The following is a 22,952-nucleotide window of genomic DNA, read 5'->3' as shown; positions in this document are numbered from 1 at the left end:
TGAATTTTTGAAAAACAAAAATGTGGAATGCACAACTTCATGTTATACTGATCATATATACCAAGTTTCGTTAAAATCGGAGTAGTACTTTAGGAGGAGTTGTCCGGACAAGTCTCAACCAATGAGAAGTCGGCGGCCATTTTGAAAATTGGTTTTTTTCGAAAAAAAAATGTGGGATGCACAACTGCATGTTATACTGATCATGTATACCAAGTTTCGTTAAAATCGGAGTAGTACTTTAGGAGGAGTTGTCCGGACAAGTCTCGACCAATGAGAAGTCGGCGGCCATTTTGAAAATTGGTTTTTCGAAAAAAAAAATTGTGGGATGCACAACTACATGTTATACTGATCATGTATACCAAGTTTCATTAAAATCGGAGCAGTACTTTAGAAGGAGTTGTCCGGACAACTATTGCGTGACAGACAGACGGACGGACGGACAGACAGACGGACAGACGGACGGACGGACGGAGGGTAAACCTATAGTCCCCCCGTTTTTCAAACGGCAGGGGACTAATAAGGGTCTAACAATGTTTTACTGGAAATATTTAATTTCTATCTTTAAATTAACACTTGCCTCTAAATTTTATATTTGACCCCATTTCCATAAATGTTGAAGCAATATACCAAAGTGACATGAATTCTGGTAACAAAATACATAAAATATGGAAGTGTAACAAGAGGAATGATTTACAACAAAATACTGCTTAAGAACTGGTATTACTGTATGTGATGGTATCAAATCCTACCAAGCATAAATTTCATAGAGATCGGATGAAAACAAAGACAGAATATCTCCAGATTAAAATAGTGAAATAAAGAGCTTTTATGTATCTCAACTTACATCAATCATAACGTTTGCAAATAAATTGTCATGTCAAAATGTGTGTAAGGAAAATTGTGACGGATGTATAAAAACAATGTCATCATAAGGTTTAAGTCACTTTTTATTGTATATTTCTAGCAGTTCTTTACAGAATCGGTGGAGAGGAAATCCCATCACGTTGTAATAATCGCCATAGATCCCTTCCACCAAGGATGCTCCGATTGCCTGGATGCCGTAGCCACCTGCTTTGTCCCTGTCAAAAAGGGAAGAAAATCCTTATTTAGTTTATTTTTGTTAAACATCCTATTAACAGACAGGGTCATTTAAGGATGTGCCAGGTTTTGGAGGTGGAGGAAAGCTGGAGTACCATGAGAAAAACCATTGGCCTATGGTCAGTACCAGGTAACTGCCCTATGTGGGTTTCGAAGTCGCAAACCCAGAGGTGGAGGGCTAGTGAAAAAGTGTCTGGGCACCTTAACCACTTGGCCACTGCGGCCCCTAAAAAATCATTAAAAAGCGGTGCCCACCAGATATAATTTAAAGCAATGTCTTAAAATTTCTATTTTTTTTGGTATGCTCGGTCCATTAAATCCAACATGCTAACCTGAATGAGTTATAGTTGTGGGATCACGAGTCATGACATTAGAAGTCAAATGTGCACATCAGATGTAAAGACTTTCCTTATTAAAGTAAAGTTTTCTCTGTTTTCTTCAATAATACCTGTTCATCATAACTTCATTTACCTTTTATATTATACTACCCTCATTGTCACACAGAACAAAAACTTATTGTTTAAAGGGCCTAGGCCTAGATGGTTAGTTATAAGAACTTGCACTCAATCCCTTTGATGTATTGAATATCAATAAAACATGTTTTAATGAATAATTTATTAATATATTCTAAGTAATGGTGCAATTTATTGATCACTAGAATGTGCACACCATTTACATGTATTATAGGGTTTAAGCAGTCATTACTATTTAAAGGGAGATAACTCTAGAATAATATAACCTCTGAAAACTAGATGCTCCTTAAAATACTGACAAAAGCACCTTTCTTTTATGCTATCCAGTAGGTTTGTCAATTTCAAAAGGTAGCATTTCAGACATAAATCTGAAGTGATCTACATATGTTGATACAGACCTTGAAACTCCTTGTTAAAGCCCATCAGAAAGTAAATTAACATTGATAGAAACTTTGATCAATTGTAAATTGTTGTTTAACATTTTCATTGCACCATTATCAATGTCCCATGAAAGGTGCATACAAATTGATGATGTAGCATCATAGCAAGCTTATCGGAACTATATTTTGTATGAAATCAACATCGTAAGGTGTAAAGTATCTGCTACAGCCTTATCGCAACTGTCATCCGCCGTCCCAAGTTGTTGTTTACATACGTTTGGATTTGGTTCACACTTTGATTGGAAAACAGGGTAAGAGAAAAATAATCATTCACTCCTTTTTGGGATGAGATTGGGGGATATCAACCCTCGGGGGAGATTGTTAAGTTACCAAACACTCGGTAAGCCTCGTGTTTGGGAATTTAACAATCTCCTTCCTTGGGTTGAGATCCCCCCCATCTCATCCCAAAAGGGGTGAAAGATTCTATCAATCCCATCCCCTAGCAACCACAGGGTCACCCCGTGAAGTATGTAAGAATACTCATAATATGACTGACTGAGGATGCAACAACGGCCACATCCAATTATGGAACATTCCGAGCCATACACATGTATCAAAACATATGTCTCCTCATTAGCCATTCCATCTCCCAGTAACATGAACTATTCTTTTCCCCTTTTTTATAAAAAAAAAAGATACACACAAACTTTAAACTGCGTGTTATTTTCCTGGAGGTCTATCCACTTTCAGGCGAGTCATACAATAACAATACCACCCAGAGCAACATTGCCCCACCCTATGCCACCCTCTGCCACATTGCCCCACCCTATGCGACCCTCTGCCATATTGCCCCACCCTGCGCCACCCTATATAAAGGGCTGCAGACTCCACTCACTTAACCTCTGATAAGTTAAGTCTTAGTAACGAAACCGGTGAGGTATTATACTAAGTGGACGATATGTTCCCTACACAACACAGAAAGCATGTTAGTGTCTTTTTCCCAGTCAGTTTTTTTTTATGTAAGAATACTCAGTCCGTCATTTCAGAAACTAAACTGCTATGGTCCAACCGTTTTAACAGATTAACAAGAACAGCTCCATAGAAATGTGATCAATACAATTATGTCAATGGTGATGTAGAATGTGTCTCAAAACATTATTTTCAATACACTACTCCTAAAATATTCATTATAAACAAGAGATCCCAGAGGGATCTTGGCGCCCACCATTGAATGATCTTCATAGGTACCATGTCAGATTGATCTTTTCTCTACTTTTCCCTTCATTTTACTAATCTGTGCAAATTGAGACATCCCTCCAGTACTTTTCACACAAGGGAACCTAGCTATATAAGAAATTTGAGATTAAACGATAATGGCTGTTTGTTTGCCAGGTTGTTTTCAGGACACAAGGTACCAAGGGGAACCTACTTATGAAATTTGAGAAAGATCCATTCAGTACTTTGAGTTATAGAGATAACAAACTTCAATTGTCAAAATCCAAGATGGCGGTCTGTCGGCCATGTTGTTTTCCAATTGATCTCAAAATACAATAAGCATAATGAGGCACCAAGGGGAACCTCCATATGAACTTTGAGAAAGATCCATTCAGTACTTTCTCAGGAATAGCGATAACAAACTTCAATTGTCAAAATCCAAGATGGCTGCCTGTCGGCCATGTTATTTTCAGATTGGTCTCAAAATGCAATATGCATAACTAGGCACCAAGGGAAACTTACATATGAAATTTGAGAAAGATCCATTCAGTACTTTCTCAGAAATAGTGATAACAAACTTCAATTGTCAAAATCCAAGATGGCTGCCTGTCAGCCATGTTGTTTTCTGATTGGTCTCAAAACGCAATATGCATAACAAGGCACCAAGGGAAACTTACATATGAAATTTGAGAAAGATCCATTCAGTACTTTCTCAGAAATAGTGATAACAAACTTCAATTGTCAAAGTCCAAGATGGCTGCCTGTCGGCCATGTTGTTTTCTGATTGGTCTCAAAACGCAATATGCATAACAAGGCACCAAGGGAAACCTACGTATGAAATTTCAGAAAGATCCATTCAGTACTTTCTCAGAAATAGTGATAACAAACTTCAATTGTCAAAATCCAAGATGGCTGCCTGTCGGCCATGTTGTTTTCTGATTGGTCTCAAAACGCAATATGCATAACTAGGCACCAAGGGAAACCTACGTATGAAATTTCAGAAAGATCCATTCAGTCCTTTCTCAGAAATAGTGATAACAAACTGAAATTGTCAAAATCCAAGATGGCTGCCTGTCAGCCATGTTGTTTTCTGATTGGTCTCAAAACGCAATATGCATAACTAGGCACCAAGAGAAACTTGCATGTGAAATTTAAGAAAGATCCCTTAAACACTTTCTCAGAAATCGTGATAACAAACTTCAATTGTCAAAATCCAAGATGGCTGCCTGTCGGCCATGTTGTTTTCTGATTGGTCTCAAAACGCAATATGCATAACAAGGCACCAAGGGAAACCTACGTATGAAATTTCAGAAAGATCCATTCAGTACTTTCTCAGAAATAGTGATAACAAACTTCAATTGTCAAAATCCAAGATGGCTGCCTGTCGGCCATGTTGTTTTCTGATTGGTCTCAAAACGCAATATGCATAACTAGGCACCAAGGGAAACCTACGTATGAAATTTCAGAAAGATCCATTCAGTCCTTTCTCAGAAATAGTGATAACAAACTGAAATTGTCAAAATCCAAGATGGCTGCCTGTCAGCCATGTTGTTTTCTGATTGGTCTCAAAACGCAATATGCATAACTAGGCACCAAGAGAAACTTGCATGTGAAATTTAAGAAAGATCCCTTAAACACTTTCTCAGAAATCGTGATAACAAACTTCAATTGTCAAAATCCAAGATGGCTGCCTGTCGGCCATGTTGTTTTCTGATTGGTCTCAAAACGCAATATGCATAACTAGGCACCAAGGAAAACTTACATATGAAATTTCAGAAAGATCCATTCAGTACTTTCTCAGAAATAGTGATAACAAACTTCAATTGTCAAAATCCAAGATGGCTGCCTGTCGGCCATGTTGTTTTCTGATTGGTCTTAAATCGCAATATGCATAACAAGGCACCAAGGGGAACCTACATATGAAATTTGAGAAAGATCCCTTCAGCACTTTCTCAGAAATAGCAATAACAAACTTCAATTGTGAAATTCCAAGATGGCTGCCTGTCGGCCATGTTGATTTCAGATTGGTCTCAAAACGCAATATGCATAACTAGGCACCAAGGGGAACCTACATATGAAATTTGAGAAAGATCCCTTCATTACTTTCTCAGAAATAGCGATAACAAACTTAAATTGTCAAAATCCAAGATGGCTGCCTGTCGGCCATGTTGATTTCAGATTGGTCTCAAAACGTAATATGCATAACTAAGCACCAAGGGGAACATACATATGAAATTTGAGAAAGATCCCTTCAGTACTTTCTCAGAAATAGCGATAACAAACTTCAATTGTCAAAATCCAAGATGGCTGCCTGTCGGCCATGTTGATTTCAGATTGGTCTCAAAACGCAATATGCATAACTAGGCACCAAGGGGAACCTACTTATGAAATTTGAGAAAGATCCATTCAGTACTTTCTCAGAAATAGCGATAACAAACATCAATTGTCAAAATCCAAGATGGCTGCCTGTCGGCCATGTTGTTTTCAGATTGGTCTCAAAACGCAATATGCATAACTAGGCACCAAGGGGAACCTACAAATGAAATTTGAGAAAGATCCCTTCAGTACTTTCTGAGAAATAGCGATAACAAGAATTGTTTACGGACGGAGGGACGGACGGACGGAGGGACGGACGGACGGACGGACGGAGGGACGGACGGACGACGGACCACGGACGCAGGGCGATTTGAACAGCCCACCATCTGATGATGGTGGGCTAATAAACAGAACTAAATTTGAATATCAATTTAAGTATACAATTTTTTAACTTATATTTATTTGTCAAGGAAAATTCTACTACCTGTAAAATATTTTCACACATATGATGGTCTACATATATGATGGACCTGGCCACAATACACTTTTAACCTTGTTAGTTTAGAGGGCCTGGCCCCTGGGTAATTATAGACAGACATATTTTTGTTAGTTTGGAGGGCTGGCCCCTGGTAATTATAGACAGACATATTTTTGTTAGTTTGGAGGGCCTGGCCCCTGGGTAATTATAGACAGACATATTTTTGTTAGTTTGGAGGGCCTGGCCCCTGGGTAATTATAGACAGACATATTTTTGTTAGTTTGGAGGGCCTGGCCCCTGGGTAATTATAGACAGACATATTTTTGTTAGTTTGGAGGGCCTGGCCCCTGGGTTATTATAGACAGACATATTTTTGTTAGTTTGGAGGGCTGGCCCCTGGGTAATTATAGACAGACATATTTTTGTTAGTTTGGAGGGCCTGGCCCCTGGGTAATTATAGACAGACATATTTTTGTTAGTTTGGAGGGCCTGGCCCCTGGGTAATTATAGACAGACATATTTTTGTTAGTTTGGAGGGCCTGGCCCCTGGGTAATTATAGACAGACATATTTTTGTTAGTTTGGAGGGCTGGCCCCTGGGTAATTATAGACAGACATATTTTTGTTAGTTTGGAGGGACTGGCCCCTGGGTAATTATAGACAGACATATTTTTGTAAGTTTGGAGGACAGGCCCCTGGGTAATTATAGACAGACATATTTTTGTTAGTTTGGAGGGCCTAGCCCCTGGGTAATTATAGACAGACATATTTTTGTTAGTTTGGAGGGCCTGGCCCCTGGGTAATTATAGACAGACATATTTTTGTTAGTTTGGAGGGACTGGCCCCTGGGTAATTATAGACGGACATATTTTTGTTAGTTTGGAGGGCCTAGCCCCTGGGTAATTATAGACAGACATATTTTTGTTAGTTTGGAGGGCCTGGCCCCTGGGTAATTATAGACAGACATATTTTTGTTAGTTTGGAGGGCCTGGCCCCTGGGTAATTATAGACAGACATATTTTTGTTAGTTTGGAGGGCCTGGCCCCTGGGTAATTATAGACAGACATATTTTTGTTAGTTTGAAGGTGAGTAATTATTGGTGAGTCTGACCCCTGAGCTGATATTTAGAGACTAACTATCATAATGGTAATTATTGGTGAGTCTGACCCCTGAGCTGATATTTAGAGAATAACTTTGGTAATTATTGGTGAGTCTGACCCTTGAGCTGATATTTAGAGACTAACTTTGGTAATTATTGGTGAGTCTGACCCTTGAGCTGATATTTAGAGACTAACTTTGGTAATTATTGGTGAGTCTGACCCTTGAGTTGTTATTTAGAGAATAACTATGGTAATTATTGGTGAGTCGGACACTTGAGCTGATATTCAGAGACTAACTTTGGTAATTATTGGTGAGTCTGACACTTGAGCTGATATTTAGAGACTAACTTTGGTAATTATTGGTGAGTCTGACCCTTGAGTTGTTATTTAGAGACTAACTTTGGTAATTATTGGTGAGTCTGACCCTTGAGTTGTTATTTAGAGACTAACTATGGTAATTATTGGTGAGTCTGACACTTGAGTTGTTATTTAGAGACTAACTATGGTAATTATTGGTGAGTCTGACACTTGAGTTGTTATTTAGAGACTAACTATGGTAATCAAAGTGTTAACAATCATAATTACATGCATTCTCCTGTGTCTATGTAAGCATTGACGATCTCTGGGGTTAACTTAGCCATCATCACATCTGTTGACTCGTGGAACTGTGTCATCAATAAGTTCTCATAGCCCTCAACTTTTGATCCGGTAAAAGCTGAAAATTAAGGACAATTTTACTAGTAATGATAGTACCAGTAAAAAGCATACATGTAAACAACATTTACATGTATACTAAAAGGAGTTCTGATTTGATTTAAAATCAATGATTTGACATTTACATAGAAAATTAAGACTTTTCAAAAAATTATTTCTATTAGATTCAGCCTGAAGTCAAACATACAAAGAACATAGAGATAGTGTGACCTACCTGTAAATTTTTGTGACCTAAAAAGTATGACCTACCTGTAGATTTTGTGACCTAGATAGTGTGACCTGTCTGTAGACAGTGTGACCTACTTGTAGATAGTGACACCGTCCTGTAGTGTGACCTACATGTTGATGATATGACATATATGTACAAAGTGTGACCTACCTGTAGATAGTGTGACCTACAATAGCTGTAAATAATGTGACCTGCCTGTAGATAGTGTGACCTACAGGTAGACAGTGTGACCAACCTGTTGATGATGTGACCTACCTATAAATAGTGTGACCCAACTGTTGATGGTGTGACCTACCTGTAGATAATGTGACTGACCTGAAGATTGTGACCTACTAGTTGATGGTGTGACCTACTAGTGGATGGTGTTACCTACCTGTAGATAATGTCACATACCTGTAAATAGTGTGACATACCTGAAGATTGTGACCTATCTATAAATAGCGTGACATACCTGAAGATTGTGACCTATCTATAAATAGTGTGACCTACCTTTAGATACTGTGACCTACCTGTAGAATTCACAGGACACACTAATGTAACACCTGTACACACTGAATGCTTTCTGTCACTAAATCTAGAAATGAAAATGTTGCAATTGATATAAAGTCATACTAATTCAACTAAGCACATGTACAAAACTTATTTATATGAAACATGATAAGAAAAGAGGGGCTTAAACCCACTATTAATTCAAAATCTACCCAGTCATTCCTGACTAGAAGCGACTTAAAGAAATAATTGCCAGATGGATTAGACATGGCAAAAGCTCGCTCCAGTTCATTGTACCAGATGGACTAGGAAATATAATGCTGAAACTGATGGTCTTTACACTGAAAAATTGTCATAAAGCTTAAGGTTCTCACTCAATTTGTTAATAACATGTTTCTTTCTTGTGATGATTAACACAACATATATATCATACTTAAACAAATATTTGTGGTTTGAAGCTGCTAAGATTGTTGGATGTCGTCAAATAAAAATAATTGGTGACACAGCTTATAACATAAATATGCATATAGTAAACAACTATGTTATATCTATAACCTAATTCATGGTTTTTGTTTTTACACAAACAACAGAAATCCCTGTAAGATTATTATTACATGTATACATAATACATATATAATGATACAAACAGTAAAGGGAGGTAACTCTGATAACAAAACTGGTAAAAAGGTTATTACACAACATTTTACCTGATACTACTCACCTCATTATCATATTGAATGCATCCTGGCGGTCTTTTGGTTTTTCAAATATCATGTTATCTTGTTTTACCACAGTATCAGCACTGATAATCAAATCCGGTGATCCCTAAATAAGGAGGTAAAAGAAAGGAACAATGAAAATAAAAGGCCTGTTGGTCTCTTCCGCTTGGCTATAGGAAAATTTGCACCAGGCTGACCGAGTATAGTGACATTACTCTCTCTACCTTAACGCTACTACCCAGGCTGATCATGGTGACATTACTCTCTCTACCTTAACGCTACTACCCAGGCTGACCGAGTATAGTGACATTACTCTCTACCTTAACACTACTACCCAGGCTGATTGTGGTGACATTACTCTCTCTACCTTAACACTACTACCCAGGCTGATCGTGGTGACATTACTCTCTCTACCTTAACACTACTACCCAGGCTGATCGTGGTGACATTACTCTCTCTACCTTAACGCTACTACCCAGGCTGATTGTGGTGACATTACTCTCTCTACCTTAACACTACTACCCAGGCTGATCGTGGTGACATTACTCTCTCTACCTTAACTCTACTACCCAGGCTGATCGTGGTGACATTACTCTCTCTACCTTAACACTACTACCCAGGCTGATCGTGGTGACATTACTCTCTCTACCTTAACACTACTACCCAGGCTGATCGTGGTGACATTACTCTCTCTACCTTAACACTACTACCCAGGCTGATCCTGGTGACATTACTCTCTCTACCTTAACACTACTACCCAGGCTGATCCTGGTGACATTACTCTCTCTACCTTAACACTACTACCCAGGCTGATCGTGGTGACATTACTCTCTCTACCTTAACACTACTACCCAGGCTGATCGTGGTGACATTACTCTCTCTACCTTAACACTACTACCCAGGCTGATCGTGGTGACATTACTCTCTCTACCTTAACACTACTACCCAGGCTGATCGTGGTGACACTACTCTCTCTACCTTAACACTACTACCCAGGCTGATCGTGGTGACATTACTCTCTACCTTAACACTACTACCCAGGCTGATCGTGGTGACATTACTCTCTCTACCTTAACACTACTACCCAGGCTGATTGTGGTGACATTACTCTCTCTACCTTAACACTACTACCCAGGCTGATCGTGGTGACATTACTCTCTCTACCTTAACACTACTACCCAGGCTGATCGTGGTGACATTACTCTCTCTACCTTAACACTACTACCCAGGCTGATCGTGGTGACATTACTCTCTCTACCTTAACACTACTACCCAGGCTGATCGTGGTGACATTACTCTCTACCTTAACACTACTACCCAGGCTGATCGTGGTGACATTACTCTCTCTACCTTAACACTACTACCCAGGCTGATCGTGGTGACATTACTCTCTCTACCTTAACACTACTACCCAGGCTGATCGTGGTGACATTACTCTCTCTACCTTAACACTACTACCCAGGCTGATCGTGGTGACACTACTACCCAGGCTGATCGTGGTGACATTACTCTCTCTACCTTAACACTACTACCCAGGCTGATCGTGGTGACACTACTCTCTCTTCCTTAACACTACTACCCAGCCTGATCGTGGTGACATTACTCTCTCTACCTTAACACTACTACCCAGGCTGATCGTGGTGACATTACTCTCTCTACCTTAACACTACTACCCAGGCTGATCGTGGTGACACTACTCTCTCTACCTTAACACTACTACCCAGGCTGATCGTGGTGACATTACTCTCTACCTTAACACTACTACCCAGGCTGATCGTGGTGACATTACTCTCTACCTTAACACTACTACCCAGGCTGATCGTGGTGACATTACTCTCTCTACCTTAACACTACTACCCAGGCTGATCGTGGTGACATTACTCTCTCTACCTTAACACTACTACCCAGGCTGATTGTGGTGACATTACTCTCTCTACCTTAACACTACTACCCAGGCTGATCGTGGTGACATTACTCTCTCTACCTTAACACTACTACCCAGGCTGATCGTGGTGACATTACTCTCTTTACCTTAACACTACTACCCAGGCTGATCGTGGTGACATTACTCTCTACCTTAACACTACTACCCAGGCTGATCGTGGTGACATTACTCTCTCTACCTTAACACTACTACCCAGGCTGATCGTGGTGACACTACTCTCTCTACCTTAACGCTACTACCAAGGCTGATCGTGGTGACATTACTCTCTCTACCTTAACACTGCTACCCAGGCTGATCGTGGTGACATTACGCTCTCTACCTTAACACTACTACCCAGGCTGTCCAAGTACACCAGTCGTCCCACTCAAAACATGCTGAGTGCTAAGCAAGAGTAGCAACTACCATTTTTAAAGACTGAGGTATGTCTCAGCCAAGGAAAAGAACCCTTGGAAAGCCTTCCTCACAGGGGCAAACGCTCAACTAATGGCTAAAAGTGAAGCATTGTCAAGGGAGACATTAGGAAGAAAGTTGTTAAGAAAGAAGAGAAAAGATAAGATCCCTAGTCACCTCTTACGATCATGCTATTGGGACAGCAGGTACGAATCTTACACCCTACCTGCAGGGCAATCTCAATCTATACTTATACTTGGTATGGACCAAAATGGCACCAAATCTATTAAAGGAATAGCGTATGAAAATATACTGCCCTCACTGGGGCTTCAACTAATGGCCTCTTGCTTTCTAAAAAAAAACATCCAATCACTAAGCTAAAGGAAAATTCCCCCCAGTCTGAGCTATTTAAGGCTACTGTGTACTCTTGACATTTACAATCGACAACAGCTTCTTAACAAGAAGTTTCAGATCTTAATTAGAAGCCTTATATATATACCCAAGACAGAAATCAAGATTTTTAAAAAATGTTTTGACAAAAGATTGAACGTTTAATAATATGCCGAATACAGATAAAGATATCCGGCCACAAACATCATACCATGACATCAGACAAGGCTGCTGACATTTTAAACCATCCCAATTTGAACAGCGCAGAACAAAACATATTAAGATATATATGTATTCCAATAACACATGACATCCTTGCCTATGATGTGGTATGTACATTGTCGATACACCAGTGTCAATCCTCTAGTCTGATGAATTTGATCAAACCAACCTTCAGATTTAAAAAAAACAATACTGACATGATACCTACATCTCCAATACAAAGTCTCTGAGCCACCTCCAACGCCTTCTGTTTAGCCGTCTCTCGTACATATTCAATTGGAGGAAGACTTTTGTCAATGTTTTCCTCAAATGTCGATGGGACTACATCAAATACCATTCCCTGAAGCATAAAAATGTGTTAGATAACCACTTAAATCAGCACAGTCTGAACGTTTGCAGTTACCACTGTTAGAGTAAACTTTTTTTTATCTATCAATAATTGTGATGGGAATTTCAACTCTTAAATCTGCATGATCCATATTAAATCCATGATTTAGTTAAACTGCTTTTTTTTTTAAACAAATTTTCCTAGAATAATCATTGACTTATATATGGCTGCCATGTAACATGGTCTAGACTGGTCCATGAAACATTGAAATATACAATGACAGAAAAGAATATCATTTTATTATCATTTTGATATTAAAGAGGCTTGCCCGCAGCGAGATCAGAAAAATTGGCTAATAGAAAAAGATTTTTTACACATGACAGATTGTTGGAATTGTTGAGTTTTTCATTTTATTTTCCTTATAAAACGCTGAAAAGTGATATTAAAACCTCATTTTTTAAATATTATTTATTTAATCGCAACCCGCAATAAGTCCCCACTATACAGTGGAGTCTAATTTGATTGACACATCAAAGAAACAAGCACGTGCACAGTGCCGCACAGTGATAACTTCAAAGGCAGTGGCGATTTACAAAGAAGATTTGCCTTTATATTCCATACATTTCCCTCTCAGGTTGAGTTTTAAAACGTCTTTTAAATACATATTCTGTAATTGTTTTCAAGAAATAAAGTCGGAAAGCCTCTAATTTTGTCACATAGAAACGTGTACTGAAGTTTATTTAGTGATCAGAGATGTGCCGTTTACCGGTCCGTCTGCGGGTAAGCCTCTTTTAATATATTTTGAATTCATAATAAAAATAATGTCCAGTTTGCATTAAGATCCCCGTGCCTCAGAAAGTTTAGGCATTGCATTTCAAATACTACTGGGATTTGGGAGTTTTTTCGATGGGTTATGTGAGGCAGAAAAATCATCTACACCAAGACACACAAGTGCAAAAGAAGTAAAACTGGCCAAAATGAGTCATAGGCCATCACACTTAACCACAGGTGTAAAATACACATGCAAAACCTAAGCAGTGTTGCAAATCCATTTAAAATTATATAAGTCTGGAATAATGGAGCATTTAAAAAAATCACCCTCAACTCTGACATATCAAGATACATTCGTGCCTTCGGACTATCAGACATTCGGAGTAAAGGGCATTCGTAATATAATATTGTCACCGGGAACACCAGTATCATAACCGTTACATAAAAGTTTAAAATGTAATACATTTTTGTTTATATATTAAGTAATAATTAATCGATATTTCACGAATGGTCTCTGATGTAACGATAACAGGTCTCTGGTGGCAAAGAATCGAAATGTAAAACTTATGCAAAAATGCACAAGGGTTATGAAATAGAGTCTGGAGTGGTGAAATGGTTCGTTTGAAAATGAAAGTAGGATTTAGTACAGTACAAGTTTGACAAGCAATTTCGATTTTATAACTTACGACATGGTTTTGCAGAATTGTTTTCCTTCGTGGAGATCCACTCGCTAAAACAATTTTGTGGGAATTTAGTGAAGATATAATCGATTGCAACATCATGGAGTTTTCAGCTACATGTATCTATCATCAGTATGATCAGAATCGCACGATGCCACGAAATGTCATACGGCTAATGTTCCGAAGCTATCCACTCCAAACTAACTTACATTTATCGACTATAGCTGTCTGATTTCTATGTTAGTTACACGTATTATATACATGTTGTTGTTTTTTAACTCCGAAATCATCTTTTAAATATGAACAATTTAGTAATATATTTCTAAAAAAAATAAAATTATTTTAACAACATCACGCGGCTGTGGAAAGCATATCGGAAGTTCAAATGGCTTGGGACGTAAAAGTGTATGCTTTCTTTATGGAAATAAATGGTTATTACAATCAGAGACATATATATATGTCTCTGTTACAGTTATGTCGAAATCAGTACGAATTGCCAGTATTTTATCTCTAAAAAAATTAACTGAAGGATTTCGGCGCTAAATGTAAGTATAGGGACGTCCATTAACTGAATGGCATCCGAATAAAAAATATTCATCAATCCTTACTTGTACATTTGTAAGTTACATTTGTAGTTATAAGCTGCATATCATCTGCGGGCAAAACATTTACTACGGGGGTCAGCGCAGACTAAATCCAGTAAGAGTGGTATTAACGTAGTTCTTTATAAGTCATGTGTAATACAATAAAAAAACAATATACATGTATACAGTAGCTGGTATCTCTGAGACATTATATTGCAACTATCAACGGCATAGCAGGAACAACACTTTATAGAGAATCACATACATGTAGCTTACAATCACTAGCTAAATATATGCTGTATACCGGAAACAGCCCATAACATAAATGAACTTCCTAGAGTTACTTGAAATAAAAAGGATATGTAAGGGATGCATGATATATACATAGGAGATGTCCTTTAGGTGGAGTACATGAAACAACGAAAAAGTAACGATTTACATCCGAATCCAGGTCCTGATGACCATTATAAACACATAAAGACATTTCCATTTTCATCTAAATATTCGTAGCCTAAGGAATAAGTTATCCTGTCTAGAACATGTAGCATCCGAGTTTGATGTAGTCTGTATTACAATGACAATGTTTTATTCTCATAAACATATAAAGTGTAGAGAATTATATACATACAATATTGTACAGGACATATGATATAATACATGGATACATTTGTTAAGCAAGTGATTATCTTAAATATTGTTGAGTCGAATACTTATTTGTTCAATTAATTTCACAAGTGATTTCAATTCATCGTCTACTACAAAATTAAAAAGTGTATTAAATTTGAATGTACTTGGTCTTTCATAATAGTATCTAGATCATGAGTAGATGTATATTTTTTTCTGTTTAATGCTATTTGATGATCGCTACAATTAAATAAATAATGGAATTCGTCTCCTATTTCATTCAGGTTACACAGACTACAGATTCTAGTTTCTCTTGGGATGTTATTCCATCTTCCGTATTCAATCGTTAATTTAATGTTACAAGTTCGAAAGTGTACAATAGGAATTGGCTAGCTTAGGAGACTCACCTTGATCAGTGTTGATATATCGATAAGAGGTGATGGTATCCTTTAGATAATTATAACATCATAACATGGTCCGTAAAGACCGTGGTACCCCGGTTGGGGAAATTAGTGTTTACACGTCCAACCTCCTATGCACACGTCGTAGAGCTGACTTAGAATTTCATATAGGTGAAGTTGTGTGGACTGAGATCCAGTTTCCAAACAAGAAATATCTATTATGTACTGTCTATAGACCTCCGAACTGTATTCAAGCGTTCTGGAATTCTTTTCGATTCTCTGTAGAAACAGCCATGAACGAAACTTCATTTGTTGTAATAGTTGGTGATATAAATGTTGACCTTCTAACAGTAGACACTAATCGCTCTCTCTTGGATGTAATAGACAGACCGACAAGAATAGGGCGCACGAGCAGTACACGCCTTGACCCTATTTTTCTATCGGACACGTGTACCTACACATTATATTATCCGACACTATCGACATAGACCGCGACATCTCAGACCACCAAGTGACATTTGTTGAACTGACTATAGGGTCAAATATCATTAGGAATTATAAACGGAACATTTTATGTTATAACGACGCAAATTTTGAACATTTTAATAATAAGCTTCAGGAAACTAACTGGAATGAAATTTTTTTTCTACGACCCCTACTCCAGACGATATGTGTAACGTATTTACCATCAAATTTCTAGAAATAGCTAGAGAATGTATTCCCTCAAAATTAGTAACAATTAGACCTAACGATAAACCGTGGTTCGACTCGGAATTGGGACGTGAAATTAGAAAAAGGGCCAGACTGCTTCACAAATTTAAATCCAGTTCCACTCCTCAAAATTTGAACAACTTTAGAAAGCAACGAAATAGAGTCAATAATCTAAAAAAAAATGGAAGAAAGAATTTTTTTATGCGAACATCAATGGGATTTTAGATAGTTATAGTGAAACGAATAATAGAAACTTTTGGAAACTTGTTCGCAGATTAATAAAATCATCTGACACATCAAATTTTATTCCACCACTAGGGAGTGCGACCGGAAATATAGAAATGGACGATGACATAAAGACAAATCTACTAAATTGACTACTTTGTTTCTATATCAACTATCGACGATACTCGTACTGTTGTACCTATTATTGAATCAAGAACTGGCTCTATCACAGGCGCTTGCATAGAAAATGCGATTTAAAAAAAAAAATAAAATAAAATAATATGACAGTGGTATGTGTAATCTGTTAAGCTCATATGAGATTACACATACCACTGTCATATTAATTTTTTTTTTTTTTTTTTGAAAATCGCATTTTCTATGCAAGCGCCTGTGGGCTCTATAATTCCTGACATACCTTTCAATATAAATAACATCACTGACATGCTCAATACATTAAAACATGGTAAAGCTGTAGGTATTGATACAATAAGTCACATTATGCTTAAAAACACTGCTAATTCAGTTTTTATCCTTTGTCGCTAATCTTTCGCACTTCTCTGGAAGCTGGTTCTTTCCCCACACAATGGAAACATGCTCTGGTAATGTCGATTTTTAAAAAAGGAGATAAACAAGATCCTTCCAATTATAGACCTATTGCTTTACTTTGCACTATAGGCAAAGCGTTCGAAAGAGTAGTAGCTAAAATTATCTTATATATAAATATCAGTCAGGTTTCCAACCAGGCCATTCCACTGTTCACCAGCTCATAGAAATTTACCATAAAATATGTGAAAATATGGGGAAAAAACAACCTACCTGTCTAGTTTTCTGTGATACTTCCAGGGCTTTCGACAGAGTGTGACATACGGGGTTGGAAGTGAAATTAAAGAGTTATGGTATATCTGGCAAGTTGCTGGACTGGTTGATGGACTATGTGGCGGATAGAAAGCAACAGGTATTTTTTTGGTAAAGTAAATCTGCTGTAAAATATACAAATGCCGAGGTGCCTCAGGGCTCCGTCCTAGGCCTACTTTTATTCATCATATATATTAATGATATAACTGACACTATACATGTAGTTAGCTTCTCAAAACTTTTTGCTGACGATACATCTCTTCTATGTTCCGATCAATCTCCGCAACTTATTGAACATACCATTAATAATGATCTTTCTGAAATACAATGTTGGGCTAAGAAGTGGTTGGTTAAATTTAATCCTTCAAAAACTGAGGCATTGCTTTTCTCTAATAATGAGCTAGATCATGTAATTGATATACATTTTAATGAGGTAAGTATTGAATTTGTAAACTACTTTAAGCATCTAGGAGTATATATCGATTCAAATTGTAAGTGGAGCTATCATATAGAACACATCAGTAAAACTGTCGCAAAACAAGTAGGTGTCCTTCGTAAATTGAAATATATCCTTACTAAAAGAACATTAAATATAATATATAGATCCTTTATTCTCCCGGTTTTAGAATATTGTTGTGAACTTTGGGACGGTTGCTCTATTGCGACGCAGAAAGGTTAGACAAATTACAACTTGAGGCTGGCCGCATTGTCACTGGTCTACCTTCTTATACAAGCAGACAATCACTCTATACTGAAACGGGTTGCAGTGGCGTAGGAAGTCGTCAAAAAGTGGGGGGGCAAAATTTTGTTTAACCTTAAATTTTACACACTAAACAAATCGTATGCCATCTCCGCAAAATTAGCCAATAATTATCATTTCAACATCCCATGATAGTTTTGATAATTTATGTAGTACAAAATAAGTTATTTACGGAAATCAGAATATATATATTAAATATAGCAAAACATGAATCACCAGGCCCGCCCAGGGCGGGGGTCCAGTAATTTAGTAATAATGCGAGCGCCGTAGGCGGGAGCCGATTTTTTTCCCTTTTTGCGAGAGGTCTGGGGGCCGCCCAGCGGGTCCCAGGGTGGCGATATATTTATCGAAATGAATATATAAATTCGCGTTTTATCCCCTTTTTTGTATTTCCTCGAACCTGTCGGTAATAAGTATCACTCTATTCACGTTAAAACCGCGCATTCTTCTTCATGTTGTGTTTCTGTCTTTTTTCTCATTATGAACTCAATTAACTTCACAAATTATCATCAACTTATTGAATCTATGTGATGAAGTTGAGCAAAATTTCTTATAAAGATATAAATATTAACTTACCAGGCTGTTGCACAGGTCTGAGGATTGATATACTAGTATAAAAGTCGGAATGTTCCGGATGTACAAGATAAAGTTTTTATCGTTGCCTTCAAGAAAACATTATCGGTCCGGAAATATACAGATATTTATCGAAATGAATATATAAATTCGTGTTTTTTCCCCTTTTTTAGATTTTGGATGTCAAAAAGTGGGGGGGCAAAAAGATATGTTTGCCCCCCCACTGAAAAAAGTGGGGGGGCAATTGCCCCCCCTGCCCCCCCGCTTCCTACGCCACTGGGTTGGGAACCTTTAGCCCAGAGACGATCCCGTCGAAAACTCCAACTGTTCTTTAAGATACATAATCGTCTTACTCCTAATTATCTGAACACCCTACTCCCCCCTCTTGTTGCTAATAATTCGCAACACAATCCCCGTAATGCTGAAAACTATAACTTGCCAAACAACAGACTAGAGTCCTCTAACCTATCCTTCTTTCCCTCTACTATAAGACAGTGGAATATATTGCCTTTAAACATCGGTGTATCATTTTCTGTTTTTAAAAATGCCATTCACAACACAGACTTACCCCATGTACCAAATTTGTATTCCTATGGTGAAAGAAAAAATAATATTCTTCATACACGTTTAAGAAACCATGCTAGTACATTAACGAATCATCTATTTAGAGCCAATATTGTTGCTGATCAACGTTGTCATTGTAGCTTTCCTATTGGAGATACCTATCATTTCCTATTTAACTGTTATACTTATGTTGAACAAAGAATAATGCTCTTCCGTGAACTTAATTCATATATTCCTCCCACTGAGAACCTGCTTCTGTATGGAGATTCTAATACATCAGAACAGGAAAATGAATTCATTTTCATGCATACTCAGCAATATATCCAAGATGATTTTGTCCCCCCCCCCCCCCCCCCCCCCCCCCCCTTCTCTCAACTATGATGCTGTCAAATAATGATGTAAACATTTAAATATTGTTGTATAAGATCTTTTCCTATGCCGACGGCACATGAGAAACGAATAATAACGTATGGAATGACCAGGAGAACGACAATCAAAGCACAGGATGTGATGGACAATTGTACAAGCAGTGAGCTTAGAATAGTGATCAGTATTAACTTCTGCCGTCGGTGTAGGAAAAGATCAGCTACATTATGTAAAGATATGCTTCTTCAATCTCTCTCTCAGTTGAATAACTTTTGCCCAATCCCCTTGCTATGAAAAGGCAATAAAATATGTTTAAATCAATAAATCAAACGAAAATATAGCGAATGTCCATTAGGTGGATGACACCAAATAGAAAGAATATATAGTCCATTAGTAGGATGACACCAAATACAAAGAATATATAGGGGATGTCCATATGGTGGATGAAAAATTACAAAGAATACATATTGGGGATGTCCATTAGGTGGATGACACCAAATAGAAAGAATATATAGTCCATTAGGTGGATGGCAAAAAATACAAAGAATATATAAGGGATGTCCGCTAGGTGAATGACACCAAATACAAAGAATATATAGGGGATGTCCATTAGGTGGATGACACCAAATACAAAATAATATATATAGGGGATGTCCATTAGGTGGATAACACCAAATACAAAAAAATATATAGGGGATGTCCATTAGGTGGATGACACCAAATACAAAAAAATATATATAGGGGATGTCCATTAGGTGGGTGAAAAATTACAAAGAATACATATTGGGGATGTCCACTAGGTGGATGACACCAAATACAAAAAAATATATAGGGGATGTCCATTAGGTGGATGACACCAAATACAAAAAAATATATATAGGGGATGTCCATTAGGTGGAATACATCAAATACAAAGAAAAAATAGGTGTTTTCCATTGGGTGGATGACACCAAATACTAATAATATATAAGGGATGTCCATTAGGTGGATGACACCAAATACAAGGAAAATATAGGGGATGTCCATAAGATGGATGACACCAATTACAAAGAATATCAAGGGGATGTCCATTAGGTGGATGACGTCAAAAATAAAGTATATATTGGAAATGTCCATTAGGTGGATGTCACCAAATAGAAAGTATATATAGGGGATGTCCATTAGGTGGATTACACCAAATAGAAAGAACAAATAGTCCATTGGGCGGATAACACTAAATACAAAGAATATATAGGGGGTGTCCGTATGGTGCATGACAAAAATACAAAGAATATATTGGGGATGTCTATTAGGTGGATGCCAAAAAATACAAAAAGAATATATAAAAAGGGACAAAAGTCGATATTGTGAAGTTTTAAACGATTTTTAGCCATTTTGATTGAAAGTTCCATATTTTCTGAAACCATTGCCTCTACTTTGATACTTTGACAAATCTTTACAGATTTTTACAAATTTCAGATATTACACTTTAAAGTGGTATATTGTGTGATTTCCCCTTATTTATGTTATTAAATAATGCACAGAAAAAGTTCCTCACTGCTGCGAGAGTTACAGTTGATGGAATAATAAAAAGGCTAGTTGTTACAGCAAAACATATATACCGTATTGTAAGGTTATGGTGAAAATGTGCACTTTTCTGTCGGACTTTTACCTTTCTTATAAAATACAAAGTGCGACAATATGACTTGCGCAAGTCTAATAATACATAATATCAGGCCAACCTAATCGATAAACTATCTATATGAAACTACGAGGTGTTGTTTGTACCGATGTCCATTAGGGCCTGTTCGTTTATGCGGGCAAACCGGTTCATCAGTTTTTAAATATAATATTTCAAACATACATTTTGACGGACCTGCAAGTGTTAATACAGGCCTTGAGAGTCCTTTTCAAGGCTCGTCTGAAAACAATATAAAATCATCAGGTCCGTCTTTATTTCATAAACGAACAACACCGGTCGAACTGGTCCGTCCGTTTGGACCGCAAAAACGAAAACGGCCTGTTAGGTGGATTGGATTTTTAGGTCATTCTTGAACAGGTGGTCGGTCTATTGTGTTCGGAAAGTATTATTTGGAGACGTCATTAGTGATAAAATAACATGTTAAAATGAAAAGATTATTATATTATTACTAAGGAATTCGAAAAATTATTTCCATTCTTAATTTGATAGGCTAAAAAACTAGACTGTCCTAAACAACGCGATCCGTAACATTCACATCCGGTTTCACCGTCAGAGTAAATAATTATAGTACCCCAACAAAATCGGATAGACGTTTTTAGTAAAACCTGCCATTAAAACTTCCAAGAGACATAGAAGGAAGGTACTAATGACCTGATTTCCGACCTAAACTTTAAATAATGACCATATACAACGGAGTAAAAGTGAAGTCTGAATTTTAATGTTTAAAGTCTGTGCTTTTATTCCATAGCAAAATAACCACACATTTATGTTTGCTTCCCGAATCATCTGTTGAACTTAGATTCAACTAAAGGTATATAATAGCGTTTTTCCTAGATTTTAAGTTGTGAGGTATGGTATGGAATTTCGCATTAAAGATGATAGATAAATAAACTTCAATTTGTAAGAGTGATTCAGAGTCTTTTATATGCCATGGCGTCTCTCAATTATCCAAGAAAAAAGGTCTTCTTTCATTGACGATGCTTACATTATATATGTATTGATTACGTTTCTATATCTATATGACATTGTATACTGCTGGGGGGGGGGGGGGGGGGGGGGGGGGGGGGGGGGGGGGGGGGGGGGGGGGGGGGGGGGGGAATCGAAACAATTTGTTAATTTCAGAATACAATGCATAAAACCATTCCGATGGTTACAGGATAATAATTGTTTCAGTAAAAACAAGACACAATTGCATGATTTTTCGGCATTGCCGTATACTATTCTTTTGGCCCGGATATGACGCGACAGGTGGCGTTACTGGTCAAGATGAAGTATTTGATTGGTCAATGTAGCGGTAAATGCAAAATGCAGATATGCAGTTAAAAACGAAGTTAAGATTGAATGCAAGCCGAATAAGTGGATGTATCTTTTCAAATGACACATTTATAAAATTATATTCCTGATTCAAATGCAGTCTTATTATCACCAAAATTGATTCAAACTGATATAATTTTGTTATTTGTGCTGAAACACATTAGTTCGTTCATTTATTTCACCAGCAGTTTTATATTATAACCACCAGCATTAAAACTATGCCGTTTATCTTTTTAAAGATATTTCTTGTCATCATTATTATTATTTCAAACCATTCGTTATGTTGTTACTTTTTGCGAGTTATCTCTCTTGAAACGTCATCTTTAGGTCCTAAGATGAGACGTGACATGGACAAGAT

General features: G+C 37.4%; 1 protein-coding gene across 2 annotated transcripts; it reads right to left on the bottom strand.

Annotated features, from left to right (window-relative positions):
- Positions 1-929: 929 nt before the first annotated feature.
- LOC117329499 (probable bifunctional dTTP/UTP pyrophosphatase/methyltransferase protein) lies at positions 930-15,717 on the bottom strand. Of its 2 annotated transcripts, none has more exons than XM_033887461.1 (6): positions 15,552-15,717; positions 12,366-12,497; positions 9,213-9,316; positions 8,512-8,576; positions 7,645-7,774; positions 930-1,079 (listed from the first exon to the last, which is right to left on the bottom strand). In XM_033887461.1, the coding sequence occupies exons 2-6, from the start codon at positions 12,492-12,494 to the stop codon at positions 941-943; spliced, it is 567 nt and encodes a 188-aa protein (XP_033743352.1). In that variant the 5' UTR covers positions 12,495-12,497; positions 15,552-15,717; the 3' UTR covers positions 930-940. The 2 variants fall into 2 exon arrangements, with proteins under 2 accessions (XP_033743352.1, XP_033743351.1); XM_033887460.1 differs by lacking the exon at positions 15,552-15,717 and adding an exon at positions 13,943-14,123.
- Between the last annotated feature and the right edge of the window lie 7,235 nt (positions 15,718-22,952).

This window comes from Pecten maximus, chromosome 6 (assembly GCF_902652985.1).
Source record: "Pecten maximus chromosome 6, xPecMax1.1, whole genome shotgun sequence".
Classification (NCBI taxonomy): domain Eukaryota; kingdom Metazoa; phylum Mollusca; class Bivalvia; order Pectinida; family Pectinidae; genus Pecten; species Pecten maximus.
Note: the sequence above shows the minus strand (reverse complement) of the source record. Positions and strands in the feature narration are given on the sequence as shown.